The sequence below is a fragment of the Oncorhynchus clarkii genome, chromosome 20, assembly GCF_045791955.1.
Source record: "Oncorhynchus clarkii lewisi isolate Uvic-CL-2024 chromosome 20, UVic_Ocla_1.0, whole genome shotgun sequence".
NCBI lineage: Eukaryota > Metazoa > Chordata > Actinopteri > Salmoniformes > Salmonidae > Oncorhynchus > Oncorhynchus clarkii.
In genome coordinates this window covers 62,278,187-62,295,662 of record NC_092166.1, presented here as the reverse complement: position 1 = coordinate 62,295,662, position 17,476 = coordinate 62,278,187, and the positions used below count along the sequence as shown (strand labels likewise).

Sequence of the window (17,476 nt, the reverse complement as noted above, 5' to 3'; positions counted from 1 at the left end):
GTGATTCATTCTATCTCTATTTCTGACTTGTGTAACTCTTCTACTTGGCTGATTACTGTTTGTAATGATTTGTCTAATGGGCGATGTTCTCAAATAATTGTACGGTATGCTTTCGGCGTAAAGTATTTTTGAATCACAAGAAGTTCATCTTTAAACCCATGTAAAATAGTTGTATATTTTCTGAATTTTTATAATAAGTATTTCTGTATTTAAATTTGGCGCTCTGCAATCTCACTGGATGTTGGCCAGGTGGGACACTAGCGTCCCACATACCCTAGAGAGGTTTTTAATGAAGCACTGATGTAAAATCACTTATGTCATCTTCGGTACACCATTACAGATAGAGAGTACCCACTGGGGACACACCGGTTGAATAAACGTTATTTTCATGTCATTTCAATGAAATTACATTGAACCAGCGTGGAATAGACGTTGAATTGACGTCTATGCCCAGTGGGTATGCTTAGTCTGGCCTAGTCTCTACGCTTCGTCTGCTGGTTCATTCAAGAAAATCCGCTGCACTTGAACCTAAGGCACAATATGGCCTTTGTGTCCCTGTCTAGATGAATGCCCTGGCATTGTTGAAACTATGTGGGCGTGGTGGGCACATAAGGTCTTTATGCTGTTAATTTTAACAGAGAGAGAGACGAGAGAGAAAAAAAGTCGTACTTGCGACACTGCCCTTGTTTTCGTCTCTTTGTGTTGTTTAGTTGACTGCTTTGATAGTGTAAGGGTTGTGTTACCAACAGACTGAAGAGGATAACTTAGAGCCATTCACATGACTTGCCATCCTACACCTTCCTACAGTCCCTCCAGGAATCCTTTGGATCCTCTGCCACTAGGGAGAGAGAGACACCTGTTTCAGGAGGGGTGAGGTGAAGGGAACGAAAGAGAAGAGGGGGAGGAAAGGAGGAGAGGCTGTTGTTGCGGTGTGAGAGCAGTACAGTAGCGGAGGACTGGACACAGAGAAGTGGGCTTGTTTTCTACTCTGGGGGACTGTAGGCGAAGAAAGAATTGAGGAGAGCAGAGGAGGAATGTGTGGATTACAGTAGCAAGTACCAACAGACTGAAATTAAAGAGGAGAAAAGTATTTGATTGAGCAGGAAAAAAAAGAGAAAGCAACCGAACAAATAGTAGAGAGAGAGAGAGAAAGCGAGAGAGAAAGAAAGAGAGATTGATAGAGAGAGACAGAGAAAGAGAGAAAGAAAGAGATTAAGGGCATACCGCTGCAGGTGTGCGGCGCTAAACAGTGGGCTATAGGGAGAGAGAAAGGAGACTGACTGTTCGCAGCATGCTGAGTGGAGTTACCGTGGTGACCAAACCATGAATTAGTACCTTCGCTTCTACAGTGAACCCTCCTGAACCTCCGCTAACCAATCACAGGGAGAGAAAAGCAGAGGGTAGAGGTGTTACATGGAACTTTATTTACAACCTATAAGTCTACCTGGCCTATTAAGGAGGTGCAGTTGATACAGGTGCAGTACAGGGACTGTGTAAGGGTGTTAGGTTACTGTTGAGTTGCGGTAGGTAGAGAGTGTTGACAGGTCAATTGACAGGTTGATTGACAGGCGTCGGGTTAAGGTGATGTCTGTGGAGCGGGGCCAGGGACGTGGCCACCCCCCCTCTGACTCGGAAGAAACCAACGGGCTGCAGGTGGATCCTGAACCAGAGGAACTGGACTGGGATAGCTTTAGTACTGCATTGGAACAGAGACTGACTATTGTGGGTATACTGGTGTGTTGGGTTGGAGGGTGTGTGTGTGTGAGTGAGTGAGTGAGTGAATGAACTGATGTGTTTACATGTGTGTCTGTACATGTGTGTCTGTACTGTTAACTTTTTTTACAGTATCATCACATTATCTGGTAATTTTGAGACAGTGATTTATCTTAACACACCAGCCAACCTTTTGGATAATCTGTATTGAGGGTTGGGAAAAGAGAGTGCCAACTATGTTTTGGAAAATATTTTTTTTTGACGTAACTCACTAGCTGGGTGGATAAAGTAGAGATAATGAAGAAAGAGCACAGCACAAACACATTTATATAAACACATTCAGATGGAACATGTGGGCAATGATACATTTGCAAATGGACACATATTTGGGAATGCAGTTCAGCCTCATTCCAAATGCCTTGACCATGATGACTGGTACATTAGAAAATAGCTGACACACTCAACCAGGCGCCAAATAAGACAGACTTTTAAATCTGTCCTGTTCGGGACAGCTGTTTGTGTTATTGTAAAACGGGCTTATCAAGTCAGTGTGTTTCTTTCTCTCGACGCGTCACTGAGAGGATGGTCTCCCACTATATATTGGAGAGAGGGTTGGGAAAGGGAGGATAAATGTCTCGCTACTTGGGAGTACTCTTGATGCAAGGCATTCTGCTGGTTTTACATCTGTGTGTCTGGGATATGATCGTCTCTCTATGTAAGCTAAATGATTTACCCTACTGTCCTCTCTCTTCTTTGCCTTCACATTCCACCACTTTTACGTTGTCTCACCGTTTCACCCCTCAACCCTGAGGCCTCCCTCCTCCTGTTCATGCTCCATCTCCTCCTCCCATACTCACCTCCTGACCCTCTGTGCTTCATCCCTGTCTTCTTCTCCACCTCTTCAGGAGCAGGAGTGTGCCCAGGCGTCAGATCACCGTTGTGCCCAGCTGGAGAAGGCCCAGCGTGGGCTGGAGCTGCAGCTGTCTGGCCTATCTGAGCGCCTGGAGGAGGAGGAGGCGTGCTCGACCCAGCTGGCCCACCACAGAGAGAGGCTGGAGGCAGAGAACAGCAGCCTCAGACGGGACCTGGAGGAACTGGAGAGTGCTCTGACTGCCACCGAGAGAGACAAACAGGTAGGCTACAACCGACTCCTTATGCATTCTCTATGGCTTAGCACCGAATGCACTAAACCGGAGCGGAGAGAGATATTATTTAAACAAGAGAACGTCCTTGATTTGGGACTCCTGAACAGGTCTGCACTATACTGACACGCTTCTAGTTTTACTTTACCTCTCTGCTTCATCTGTTTTCCTCTGGCTTTCAGTATTGAATTTTATGCCTTTTCTGTCCTCCTTTTTTATCACTTGAATAGTCCCTGGAGAGTGACTATATTGTAAATATCTAAATGTTAAACTAGTGTGACTACTACATGTAGAGACAGAGGTAAATCGAGGGGGTGTTAACATATACTTTTACAACCCCCTCAGAGCTTTAGCTATTTCATTGAGGTTTATGGAAGGATTTAGATGGTATCTTTACTCAGGAATGCTTCATAGAATGCACTGTACTCACAGCATTGGTTGTCTATGATGGGAGAGAGTTGAATTCCTTTGAATTCCTTCAAATTAGTCCGTTTTACCTAGGCAATCAATATGGTACTCCGAGTGTATTTGGCATGAGAGGGGTTTTTGAGAAACAAAGAATAATGGTGTCAAATCCTTGAACTATGTGAATCTTTTGTTGGCTCATGTGGGTTTCCTGACATGTACAGTAGAAAACAAGGTTGTTTCAATATGGATGCAGCACACTGGGATCTACAAGACTAGACCTGCATGGTGGAGCTATTGGCACCGTGCTTTCACACCTAGTAAGTGGTCGGTCTTGATGTCATAACAGTTGTAGTACTACAGATATGGGTGTTTTTTTTATCAAAGTAAAATGAAATAAACTACAAGGAATGCAGGCTATTGGGATTGACACTTTTACATTTTTATTGTACACTTTTATCATTTCTATGGTATTTGTCATAAAATATTTGCAACACTTGCAACTTCATATAAAATGTATACATAATTAAGCAATAAGTCCCGAGGGGGTGTGCTATATTGTCTGATATACCACGGCTTTTAGCCAATCAGAATCCAAACTACCCTGTTTATAATGAGGTATAAACACTTTCCTCTAAACTAAATCACTTCCCTCTCCTCCATTCCTTCTGATTTATTTATCTGTATTTCAAAGTCCTGACAGTCCCAAACTGTTCCCCTGGTTCATTAGAACCTGATGGCCAAAGTGGGACCAGAATGCTACATGCATGTTCCACTTTGATGTTCATGAAGAACAGATTGAGAGTAATGGAATCTGTTTGGTCATCGAAGGGATAATTGTTTTATGGTTTGGCTGCAAAGCCATTGACTAATGCAACTGTTTTCCCAAACCCTCATCGCGGTTATTGTATCAGTAGAAAACACATTGTCTAAGGGTCAAATTACTTCCAGATTAAAACATGCACTGTGGTGTTCTTTGTACAGACAGATTTATACTCGTTTGATATTTTCGAAGGTTTATTATTTTTCTCCATTTAGCAACATGTCTGGGGAAGATAAGTAACAAATACAATGGGATATGTTTTATGATATCAGATGATTTTAATTTCCTCTTTCTCTCCCCCTCATCCTCCAGTTTTCAGACGGCTCAGTCAGGAAGCTTTCAGAGGAGCTGTCCCAGAGAGAGGAAGCTGTCCAAAAGCTTCAGAAGGAGAAAGAACACCTGGTGGAGCTCAGCCAGGTGAGAACTTACTGACCTCTCCTCACCCAGTACTAACACCTGGTGGAGCTCAGCCAATGGTGAGAACACACTGTCCCCAGGGGTCATAAAGTGAGGTCAGGGTGAAATGTGAAAGGTCGACCCTGGGTCTAACAGGAAGGGAGATTATGGAAGCGTTTGCAGAAATGCATATCACTCTCACTATAAAGAGCATGTATGCATGTGCATGTGTGTGCGTCTTGTGTGGATTTTCTCTCTCTCGCCCTCTCTTTCTCCCTCTCTCCTTGTCTTTCTCTCCTTCCATCCATCATGCCCTATACTTGCAGCTATAGGAACCCCAGTACAGCAATGCATACCAGATGCTGTAACCAACAGTAGCAGCTTGATATCCTATATAATCTGTTAAAGTCATTTAGAATCTGAGCCATTATCCTACAGTACACGGACTGCTTATTATACATGTCCAGCGTGATGGAAGATGTCTGGAAGTTACAGTTTAGCAATTCAAGTAGTGTGAGAAGTGGGAATGGAAATGGCTCAAAGCTCCTAAAATGTTATGAGGGATACAGTCACAGGGTCAGATGTTATGGTAGGGTTACATACATCATGTCACCCCAATGAGTTTGTGTCCGTCTTCTGTTATCGATGTTGGAGAGAGAGGACTCACTCTTGGCATTCCCTTGAACAACCCAAATGAACTCATCATGGCTCCTCAGATCCAATATGGCTGACAGATGCACGCAATCCCAATAGGGGATTAAAGATTTAAGCTACATCTGTGGGCCAGACTCAGCCATTTTGTTTCATCCCTGTATGCAGCAAGCCATTGAGGATCTGCAGAGCGAGGAGGAAAAGGTGAACCTCCTGACCAAAGAGAGGGCAAAGTTACAGGTGCAGGCGGAAGATGTAAGTGTATTTGGGGGAGATACGCTAAATTTGACTTCAGTAGTGTCTAGCTTTATGGTATTGGTACAGTATCTTTGTAACATATGATCAAAGAACGTTACGCCTCTATGATGTTTTTCGGATGATGATGAACGGTTATGCTGTCCCCTCCATTGAAGCCCAGAACCTTTAAAACTTATATTGTTATTCTCTCGCTCTCACTCTCACTCAGTTGGAGTACCTGTTAGAGCAGGAGCGGCATCAGCGTGGGGAGCTGGAGAAAGGCAGGAGGAAGCTGGAGGGAGACAGCAGGTCCACTCTGGAGAGCCTCACTGAGATGGAGAGGATGAGGAGCAGCCTGGAGGAACTCATGAAGAAGTAGATTATATACACGCTTCATACACCAGCGAGTTATAGGCACTCAGTTAAATCGGTTATAGATGCTTAATAACAGTTTACAAGTCAAGAAGTGGGTTATAGACCAGGGACATCACTAGAGATTCAAAAATAGGGGGGCTAAGCCCATTTTAGGGGGGTCTGGGCATACTCCCCCAGGAGTTAAAGCCCCCAAAACATATTTTCTCAATGTGTATTTAGAGTAACAACGGGTGTGAAATCTATTAAAATACGGTTAGTTTTGGTCAAGGTTGGCTAAAAGTATACAATCAATCAATCAATCAAATTTATTTTATATAGCCCTTCGTACATCAGCTGATATCTCAAAGTGCTGTACAGAAACCCAGCCTAAAACCCCAAACAGCAAGCAATGGAGGTGAAGAAGCACGGTGGCTAGGAAAAACTCCCTAGAAAGGCCAAAACCTAGGAAGAAACCTAGAGAGGAACCAGGCTATACCTGTCTGATAGTTTGTGTTAGACACTGATCTAATATGACTTACTTAAATTCTATCCAAATTAAGAAATTAAAGTCCACTCTGTCCCCATCCATCCAACACCAACAAAAGGCACAAAAATGGCTGTACTATGTAGCCAAAATACTTTTGGGATTTTATTTTGTGTGAGAGTGAGTGAGTGAGTGAGTGAGTGAGTGAGTGAGTGAGTGAGTGAGTAGACATGCAGGTCATATTATACCATTAGATTTTTTTTTTTTAATTTAAGTTTCACCCTTTTGTTAATTGTTGCTCAAAATGAACCCAATAATTCAGACACATGGAAGATCCCAAACAAATATTACAACCTTTGTTACAGAACTGCTCCTCCAGCTTCTCTCTTTTGATGCTTATTTTGTGGTTGGATGCATCAAAGTGTACCTCCTATTTTTAAAGGTTGCAAATTGGTCAATGACACCATTGTGGCTTAGTGACCCAAGCACTTCACCCTCAATGGACATGGCTGCAAGACTTGCAAGCCTTTTCTGACCCATTGTCTTATGCAACCAGGAGTACAGCCGGCACAGTGCACTAAATGACCTTTCACAGGAGCGGCTGCTCACAGGAACTGTGAGGGAAACCTGAATGATTTCCTTCAGAGAAGGAAACACATCATCATCCAGGAGGTTATGCACAGCAAGTACATCTTTGGGAGGACGTCCAGCCTCTCTTTAAAAGGCAAGAAAGTTTCTGGTTACCAACATCTCTTGTGTTTTAACATCAATACCGTAGTGCTTGGCAAACTCAGTTCAGCATGATGTATCTAGGAAGCTTTTTGAGTTGGGGCTGCATGCCTGTCTGCCTTTGAGCAGACCTGTATCTGCAGTAGAGCCTCACTGGTCAAGCTCACAAACCATCCTGTCCAAGCAGGGGAGCAACAACTCTGTTTTCATTGTTTGGGAACATGACAATTCTGTGCCTAAACCCAAGGAGGTCTCCACCACAAAATCTCCCATTTTCCTTTGTTTGCGCTTTCTTGATGGATCTGCTTTGGTTCTGTCATAAAGTTCTGTGGCAAATGCATCTGTGCGTTTGACTTTCAGTGTGTCACATACAGCTTGTTTGCCGAAACAAGCTTCTGCCAGGTCTACAGTCTCTTTCTGGAGGAACTTGTCGTCCCTCAGTTACAGAAAGAAGGGACTGAAACATCAGTAGCAAATACACAGTGGAGAACTTATGAAGCTTTGCTCTCAGACCAACAGCCATGGGGGATCTAATGGCAGATAGACAATCAAAAATAGCAGTTAGTGTCCAAGACTGCATTAATGGACCGCAGCTGGCATGCCCAGTGAGTGTTTGAGAGCTGTTCAAGTTCAGCTGATGCTATTACAAGTTTGGACTGAGCTTCTTTGAACTTGTGGTGTTAACTAGGGATGTATTGAAAAACGAATACACATTCTCCAAGAAACTGAAAAACTCAGCAGCCTCCGGAATAGCCCTGCAAGTATGACACAACACCAAATTATGCTCATGAGCATAGCAATGTACATATACTGCCTCCGGATGCAGCACTCTGAAATGTGCTTGCACACCTCCTTTGGACCCACTCATGACAGCTGCACCATCATAGGTCTGTGCACTTTAGGCCTGCTACCCACATCATAGGTCTGTGCACTTTAGGCCTGCTACCCCCATCATAGGTCAACACACTTTAGGCCTGCTACCTCCATCATAGGTCAACACACTTTAGGCCTGCTACCTCCATCATAGGTCAACACAGTTTAGGCCTGCTACCCCCATCATAGGTCAACACACTTTAGGCCTGCTACCCCCATCATAGGTCAACACACTTTAGGCCTGCTACCCCCATCATAGGTCAACACACTTTAGGCCTGCTACCTCCATCATAGGTCACACTTTAGGCCTGCTACCCCCATCATAGGTCAACACACTTTAGGCCTGCTACCTCCATCATAGGTCAACACACTTTAGGCCTGCTACCCCCATCATAGGTCAACACACTTTAGGCCTGCTACCTCCATCATAGGTCAACACACTTTAGGCCTGCTACCTCCATCATAGGTCACACTTTAGGCCTGCTACCCCCATCATAGGTCAACACACTTTAGGCCTGCTACACCCATCATAGGTCAACACACTTTAGGCCTGCTACCTCCATCATAGGTCAACACACTTTAGGCCTGCTACCTCCATCATAGGTCAACACACTTTAGGCCTGCTACCTCCATCATAGGTCAACACACTTTAGGCCTGCTACCTCCATCATAGGTCACACTTTAGGCCTGCTACCCCCATCATAGGTCAACACACTTTAGGCTTGCTACCTCCATCATAGGTCAACACACTTTAGGCCTGCTACCTCCATCATAGGTCAACACACTTTAGGCCTGCTACCCCCATCATGGGTCAACGCACTTTAGGCCTGCCACCCCTGTCATTTGGAGCTGCTGTTGCAACTCATTTGCTTTTGATTGGGCATCAAATGACTTAATTTCTGCTAGTGCTAGTAAACGCTCCTTAACTGTCCCCTCTGTCACATACCTAACACACAGAGCCAACTGTTCAGACTGCCCATCCCTGAACACAGCATTCGATCATGTCATTCTGAGATTCTGGAGAGAAATACGTCACATTTGATCGAGTGTTGTACCTTTGCAGGAAAGGGTCAAACTCCTTCAAAAGCTCCATACATTCAAGAAATTTCCCTCTATTTGTTCTTTCACTAGATTCATCATTGGCACGGAAAGAGAGTCCCTGTCTTCCTAACATTGAGGTGACTGTAACAGATACTCCCTTCTCTCTGCAATATCACTAACATGGGCAGATGTTAAAATCTGAGCAATGTTCCCATGATTGCTAGTTGCCTGGTAGCTTTGCTCTGCCACAACACTGTCTCTGTGTGTTTGTGCCAGCTCATGTTTACCGAAGATGGACAAAGATTTTTTTCCAATTTTTGCAGCCATTACTGACAAAATAATAAAATGTAAATGGTTTTGCCAAAAACTCTACATGGAAAGCAGAAAACTTTACTCTACACAATTGTATTTCTCAAAACAGCAGTGCTGAAATGCCCTTTTCTGTGTACCAAAACTTTCGTGTGGGTAGTTATTCAGCTTCACTTGTCTGGGCCCAGTGTCTTTGTCACCAAAATTGCTCTAATTTGTGGAAGGAGTTGCTGCAGCAGCTTGTCTACTTCGTTTCTCTGGATCTGTTTCTTGTCCCTCTCTCTCTGGGCATGCTTGCTCTCTCTCACTTATACAGCTCGCATGTTGATCTCTGCCTTGCACAGAAGCCTCTCTTTCTGCATGACCATTTTAAGATGTCATGAAAATCATTTATTTATGCCTAACAAAAGTAAGGCACATGCTGTATAAATTTAACTGAAAGCTTAAACATCTACTGGCTTTTTTGAGTCACTAACCTTCGACATGCTCCCTCAGCCTCCAGCTTCTTTCCCTCATTCTTGTCTGCTGTGTTTTGACGTGTATTGTTATTAAACTCTTATTTATAATAACTCAAGGTTTAATAGGTGATTAATCAGTTTAAGTTGAATTTGTTTGAACTGATAAAATCTTCATCGGTCACCGGATTGGCCTTCGGCAGAGCTGCTGGCATTGCCTCTCTTGAAAAATTTCCATATGTCCAGCTGACATTAGTCGTTAGCTAGCCGGCAGTTGAGAAATTGAGGATAATATAGTAACACTGCGATCAACACTGTCGCCTTTTCTACACATGACCTACTGATAATTGTTTTGCAATGGCCTACTGAATGAAAGAAATTGAGAATGAAAAGATGTGTTCATGATGTTACGTCCTCGGTCTCATTTTATAGCCTGGCACAGATAGCAAAACTACATGAAATACAACGTTAATTAGATATCATCGCCACATAACGGTGTCTTTTAAATTCAACATAAGTTACCGTTAGGTAGCTCGCAACGTCTTACATTGTAGGCAGCCTCACGTAAAAACGTATTGGTTAACAAAGCTTTGATTATGACCAAAGTTTATAGTAATGAACTCTCTCGCCCTCTGTTCCAACTTACCACAAATTCACATTGTAGCCTATCTACACGAATCCGTCCTGTCAGAGCCTTTTCCTGTCCGTTTACTGTTAGCAAGCAGTCTCAAGCCACAGAAGTAGGTAACGTTAACCAACATGTTAGCTACGGGTAGGCCTAACGGTCACTAGCGTGTGCAGCATTCTCTGCATCAATAGCCGAAAAAAAAAGATTCACAAAGAAAATATATTGACTGATATATTGATTTATTTAGGGGGGGGCTAATTCATATTTTAGTGGGGCTAGACGTCCCTGTTATAGACAATGGCAAATCATTGACAAAAGAACATTTGAAGAGTTCAATTACAACTTATAGACAATGAGTTACAGAGATATGAGATATTTACAGAGAGAAATATAATGCAGGGGCATAGACCCAATAGAGTTGGGACTGGTCTGTTGAAAAGTCTGTTATAGTCTGTTGAAATACGCATCTTATCCTCAACCAAAACAACGGAAATTGGCAGACCGACAGTCCAGGTGTTGTCAACTGATGTCTTTGCTAAGGAATTGCATCTGCATACTATAACAGCTGTTCAACATCCAAGAAATGAAAAAAAAAAAACAGTCCAGAAACAGCATTTGGTTTGCTGCTTGCAGACATTTGGATTGCATGTCCCTGGCTTGCAGCAAAACAGATGCCTGGTGGAGGTTATAACATGATATCAGTAGTGCAGAGGACCGTTATCTAGATTTTAAGGGCTCAGGGCCTCGGGCCAGGGTTTCAGTAATGTCCTAACTTGTTGGTATGTGCCTCTCAGTAATATGAGGCTGAATGGAGGAAGGTGTTCTCTGACCTTTACCTGGAGAGTAGAACCAGCTGTGACATACAGGACACAAACGCAATAACATTTTCATTACCAAAACAGAACTGGGCCTTGACGTCAGATGTCATTCATTAATTTCCCCCCTTTCCTTCCCTCTTTCTCTTTCACTCACACACCTCTGTTTCTCACCAAAAAAAAACATTTTCATTTTCAAAGGAAGAGGGGTCCTTGAAGTCATTCATCCTCGTTGCACAATATTATTCTCACTTGTGAATGCCAATCAAATGAGTGAGTCACCTTGTTGCACCACCAGGATCAAACGAGGTCTGCCACTCATTCTCTCTGCTGAGCATGTCCCCTCACAGGGCAGTTTACTGTGGAAAAGGTATGATGATATTGATATATTCTCTCTCTCTTTCTCAAGGAGAGATGTGGAGATAACCAGCACCAGTACCAAGCTGGAGGCAGAAGAGGCCCTAAACATCAGCCTCCATAGGAGGAACAAGGAGCTGCAGGTTGGACCCAGACTGGATATGAAGGGGTGTTCAAGTGGAGATATTGAGGGGTGGGAGGGGAGAGGGGTAATGTTGTGGGTTTGAAGGACTTTAAAGGGAGTTGGGGTCAGGGGTAGGAGGCATTGAGACATATTGTGAGGTGGCGAGGGGGAGGGTGATGGGTTGAGTTGGAAGAGGGGGTGTAGGGTCAGGGGTCGGGAGGCATTAAGACGTGTCGGAGAGAGTGGGAGGACTGGGGGGAGATTAGGGGAGGGGGGGGAGGGTATTTGAGGTGGATTTGAGGGGTAAGATTGAAGGGGGTTGCTCCCGGTCGGGATGTCAAGGAGAGATCTGCATTCCTACTTTTCAGCACCACGGCTGTGTTCTGTCCTCTGATTGGTGGGCTGGTTTCACAGCCCCCTGCCTGTCAGGAGAATGAGGAGCTGGTAAAAACACACATCCTCCATCTGAGCTGACAAGCATCTATAGCCTGGCCTCTCTTATAGGGAGTTAACTCCTTCATCTGAACTGATAAACATCTATAGCCTAGCCTCTCTTATAGAGAGTTAACCTCCATCTGAACTGATAAACATCTATAGCCTGGCCTCTCTTAGAGAGTTAACCTCCATACGAACTGATAAACATCTATAGCCTGGACTCTCTCTTAGAGAGTTAACCTCCATCTGAACTGATAAACATCTATAGCCTGGACTCTCTCTTAGAGAGTTAACTCCTTCACTCTCTGTGGATATATGCTGTGTAGACATTGCCCTTTGATTTCTCCGTTCAGGTTACGGTTTGCAAAGATGCACTTCAAAATCACAAGAGCCTTCCTAGTGAAATAATGTTTTATAAATAAGTCATTATAGTGTCTGATTTGCAGATACTTTGCACTATGTAAATGGGCTTCATGTCCTCAGAAGATGCACACAAAAAAACTATGCGCCCTGCAGCTTGTTGTGCTTCCACATTCAGTCCAGAAGTATGTCAATGATTGGGAAAGAGGTTGCATTTTCTTTTTGATTCAACAGTGCCTACGCAACTAAAATAACATTCAGGTCATTCAGTTCTTATATCTGGCAGAAATGCCTGAATGAGCACGTAATAACGCTGAAATGATTACTTTAAACAGGACGTTTGGTTTTATTGTACTATTTGCAGTTGTCATTGCATCACATTTTTGCAGACACTCTTCTCCAGAGTGACTTACAGGGTCAATTAGGGTTAAATGCACGTCGGCAGATTTTGTTCATGTTGTCAGCTCAGGGATTCAAACCAACAACCTTTCGGTTACTGGCTCAACACTCTTAACCGCTAGACTACCTGTCGACCCCAAAATGATGAAAAGGCCCACGGAAGACAAGGTTACGGGAACAACGTTGACAAGCAGTGGCATACTGTCGCTCCAACACGATTATCTCTCTCTGCCACTGGAACTTGTAGATGAACATGTGTTTTGTCTGGCTCTGTTCCTTCATGCAAAAGAATGAGATGGAGAGAGATACTGAAGGAGTTGCAGATAAACAGAGGGACGGAAAGAGAGGCAAGAAGAGAAACAGAGAGAGAGATACAGAGATGCAGAGAGAAAGAAAGACAGAGATGGAAAGAGAAACCAAGAGAGAAACAGAGCGACAGATTGAGGAAAAAGAGAGAGTGGTAAAAGCAAAAAGGGGCAGATCAGGTAAACTCCTCCTGAGATCCATGGATAACTCCAGTTCCTTGATCCTCTATCCAGAGGTTGGGAAAGAACAGAGGAATAAAGACTGTCTTTGTCTGTCTGCTGGGTGAACGAGGGACTGAAAGACGATCGGTGTGTTGGTGAGAGTGGTCATGTTTTCACATTTACTGTAGCCCTGGCATTATCCCATCAATGAAGCCTGTGTGTGTGTGTGTGTGTGTGTGTGTGTGTGTGTGTGTGTGTGTGTGTGTGTGTGTGTGTGTGTGTGTGTGTGTGTGTGTGTGTGTGTCTGTGTGTCTGTGGGTCTGTGTGTGTTTGGATCGTGATCAGCATCTCCTCCCACAGATAAGATGCAGGTGTCCAGGCCAGGCCAGCGCTGAACAAAAGACCAGATTATTGCTCGCCCACTCGTGTGTGGTTTAAATATAAAGGTCACATGAATATATCAAGATTCCCAAGACAGCATTGTAGCTCACAGGAAATCAAAGAGATATCTCATTTATGATGTAGCTATCTTCCCCCCCTACAGTACAGTTAAAGCACAACGTACTGCTGGGGGTAGCAGTTATGCATTTCAGCTGCTTCTTAGGAGAGTTGTAGCTCAAAGAGATAGCTCTGAATAGCTTTGTAATAGCTCTGAACAGCCTGTGTACTTTACAGTGCAATGTTCTGTATTTATATTGTGTACGTGGGGGAGAGTTGGCTAGTGAAGACCTATGATGATGGAGCTCCCACTACTCCTCTACAGTTCAAAGCAGCTTTGGCAGACACGATATGAATGCAGTTGTAGAATGGGGCTAGCAGATGCATGCTATTCACTTCCATCTCGGAGGTGGGAGATGTTTAATGGCTGGTTTTATGGTGTTTATAATAAAGCAATTCTAGCGGACTGAAAAGGGATCATTGTGTGAGGTCAGAGGTCAAGTCAGTCATCATGAACTAGTTTGTGACAAGTATTTTTCTGTTTTGCTTTAAAGCAGATGTGGGTTTGCATGTCCAGTACGTGTGCAAAAGTAACACAGGACAGGAGCCAGGCCCTCAGCCACCTGGGTACTGTACACAGAGCACATCGTTTTTAATAATATGATTTTGACCTTCCTGTCCTCAGCTACACTCTTAGAAAAAAAGGGTTCCAAAATGGTTCTTCGGCTATCCCCCATAGGGTAAGCGTTTTTGGTTCCAGGTAGAACCCTTTTGGGTTCCATATAGAACTCTCGGTGGAAAGGGTTGTACATGGAACCAAAAGGGTTCTGCCTGCAACCAAAAAGGGTTATTCAAAGGCTTCTACTATGGGGACAGCTGAAGAACCCTTTTAGGTTCCAGATAGAGACTGATGAGGTAAAAGCCTTGAATTACCTGGCCATCGCTCCAGTCAATGAAATCACCAGGGCATTGCCATGGTAGCTACAGCTCCATCTGAAGGTGTTTTTTTTTTTTAAAACAAAGGCTTCTTATTCCAGAACTTTTCGAGCTTAGAGTCTGAAATGATCAGAGCATACGTGGACAGTATGGAGAGTTGTATTGATAGCATTAGAGTCTGTAATGAGGTTAGTTTGATGCAGGAGCAGGTCTGTGGTAGGCGTGTGCCAGGAGAGACTAATCGTTCAGCCTCTGGTCTGGTTCCCCTCTCGGAGGGCTCTCTGAGGGAGGTTGACAGGATATAGCTGCCCACGCTATAGAATACCCCCTCAGATACAATCACCGAGCCATCAGGCTCAACTCACATGTGATTGCAATTTATGCTCAATTTAAAATGGTGGAGAGTTGCACTGGGAAAAAAAAGCCCCTAATGTGGAAAGTTTAAGTAAGTGCAATTTCAGATATCAGACCGTCCAAAAGTCCACTGTAATAATGGGCTAACTGTTTTGTTTCCTTTTGCGGTGTCTTATGCTTATACGATGATGCTGAAATGGACCTACTGTGGTAAAACACAATAGTGTGCCAGTACAGCAGTTCCCAGGCATGTTCAGAAGGAAAAAAACAGGTGGTCCAACAAACTGTTATTCTACAGGGCAGTGTTATTGTATCAAAATATTAGCGATAACAGTTTCAGGCAAAGTTGACCGGGGGAGAAGTAACAGAAACAGACACAAGGTATTAAATGGAGCAGTCGGGGAGCTCTGCTACTCTCTGTGTGTGTGTGTGTGTCAGGAAGTGTGGAGTGTAGAATGCCCGAGGAGAAGCGGCTCGGCTGAGTGGAGCGCAGCAGCGTGTGTGTGTCGGTATGTGTGTGAGAGAGAGAGAGAGAGAGAGTGTTGGGGAGAGTCAGTCAGTCAGTTGGGCTGCTGCTGCCTCACCATGGCTGTGCTCTCTGCTGAGGTCCTGCGCTGGCACGTGAGTTTCTACACCACTTTTCTCTCGCTCGCTCGCTCTCTTTTATCCTCCTCTCCTCTTTCTTTTTGCATGCTCTGGAACGTTTGTGTGGGCTTGTGCCATTCATAGGATGCTTGAACGTTATTAGCTAAAGTTATACCGATGTTATCTGAAGGACTAGCCTCCTGGTTGTTTTGCTACCTGTAGAGTATTGTTGAAATATTTGCATGTATAATACCGGTTTACTGTCATCACTAAAACTCATTTGACTTAGAGATGATTAGGGCCAGCAGCATACCAAATCAAATTGTATTTGTCACATACACATGGTTAGCAAATGTTAATGCGAGTGAGGCGAAATGCTTGTGCTTCTAGTTCTGACCATGCAGTAATATCTTACAAGTAATCTAACAATTTCACAACAACTACCTTTTACACACAAGTGTAAAGGAATGAATAAGAATATGTACATACAAATATATGGATGAGCGATGGCCGAACGGCATAGGCAAGATGCAGTAAATGGTATAGAGTACAGTGTATACATATGAGATGAGTAATGTAGGGTATGTTAACATTATATAAAGTTGCATTGTTTAAAGTGACTAGTGATACAAGTATTACATCCATTTTTTTATTATTAAAGTGGCTAGAGATTTGAGTCAGTATGTTGGCAGCAGCCACTCAATGTTAGTGGTGGCTGTTTAACAGTCTGATGGCCTTGAGATAGAAGCTGTTTTTCAGTCTCTCGGTCCCAGCTTTGATGCACCTGTACTGACCTCGCCTTCTGGATGATAGCGGGGTGAACAGGCAGTGGCTCGGGTGGTTGCTGTCCTTGATGTTCTTTATGGCCTTCCTGTGACATCGGGTGGTGTAGGTGTCCTGGAGGGCAGGTAGTTTGCCCACGTTCATGCGTTGTGCAGACCTCACTACCCTCTGGAGAGCCTTACGGTTGGGGGCGGAGCAGTTGCCATACCAGGCGGTGGGTGATACAGCCCGACAGGATGCTCTCGATTGTGCATCTGTAAAAGTTTGTGAGTGTTTTTGGTGACAAGCCAAATTTCTTCAGCCTCCTGAGGTTGAAGAGGCGCTGCTGCGCCTTCTTCACTACGCTGTCTGTGTGGGTGGACCATTTCAGTTTGTCCGGGATGTGTACACCGAGGAACTTAAAACTTTCCACCTTCTCCACTACTGTCCTGTCGATGTGGATAGGGGGCTGAGCCCTCTGCTGTTTCCTGAAGTCCACGATCATCTCCTTTGTTTTGTTGACATTGAGTGTGAGGTTATTTTCCAGACACCACACTCCGATGGCCCTCACCTCCTTCCTGTAGGCCGTCTCGTCGTTGTTGGTAATCAAGCCAACCACTGTAGTGTCGTCTGCAAACTTGATGATTGAGTTGGAGGCGTGCATGGCCACGCAGTCATGGGTGAACAGGGAAAACAGGAGAGGGCTGAGAACGCACCCTGTGGGGTCCCAGTGTTGAGGATAAACGGGGCGGAGATGTTATTTCCTACCCTCACCACCTGGGGGCGGCCCGTCAGGAAGTCCAGGACCCAGTTGCACAGGGTGGGGTCGAGACCCAGGGTCTCGAGCTTAATGACAAGTTTGGAGGGTACTATGGTGTTAAATGCTGAGCTGTAGTCGATGAACAGCATTCTTACATAGGTATTCCTCTTGTCCAGATGGGTTAGGACCTACTGGGGCGGTAAGCAAATTGGAGTGGGTCTAGGGTGTAAGGTAGGGTGGAGGTGATATGGTGCTTGACTAGTCTCTCAAAGCACTTCATGATGACGGAAGTGAGTGCTACTGGGCGATAGTCATTTAGCTCAGTTACCTTAGCTTTCTTGGGATCAGGAACAATGGTGGCCCTCTTGAAGCATGTGGTAACAGCAGACTGGGATGAAGATTGATTGAATGTCTGTAAACACACCAGCCAGCTGGTCTGCGCAT

At 44.4% G+C, this 17,476-nt stretch overlaps 1 protein-coding gene across 1 annotated transcript in view; it reads left to right on the top strand.

Annotated features, from left to right (window-relative positions):
* LOC139377134 (myosin-16) overlaps positions 1 to 17,476 on the top strand; it is a 46,814-nt gene that overhangs the window by 9,739 nt on the left and 19,599 nt on the right. The window contains exons 2-6 of the mRNA XM_071120153.1: positions 2,619 to 2,846; positions 4,396 to 4,500; positions 5,299 to 5,385; positions 5,597 to 5,742; positions 11,465 to 11,555. Of these exons, the coding sequence (XP_070976254.1) occupies positions 2,619 to 2,846; positions 4,396 to 4,500; positions 5,299 to 5,385; positions 5,597 to 5,742; positions 11,465 to 11,555 (657 nt within the window). The remainder of the gene's footprint in view (positions 1 to 2,618; positions 2,847 to 4,395; positions 4,501 to 5,298; positions 5,386 to 5,596; positions 5,743 to 11,464; positions 11,556 to 17,476) is intronic.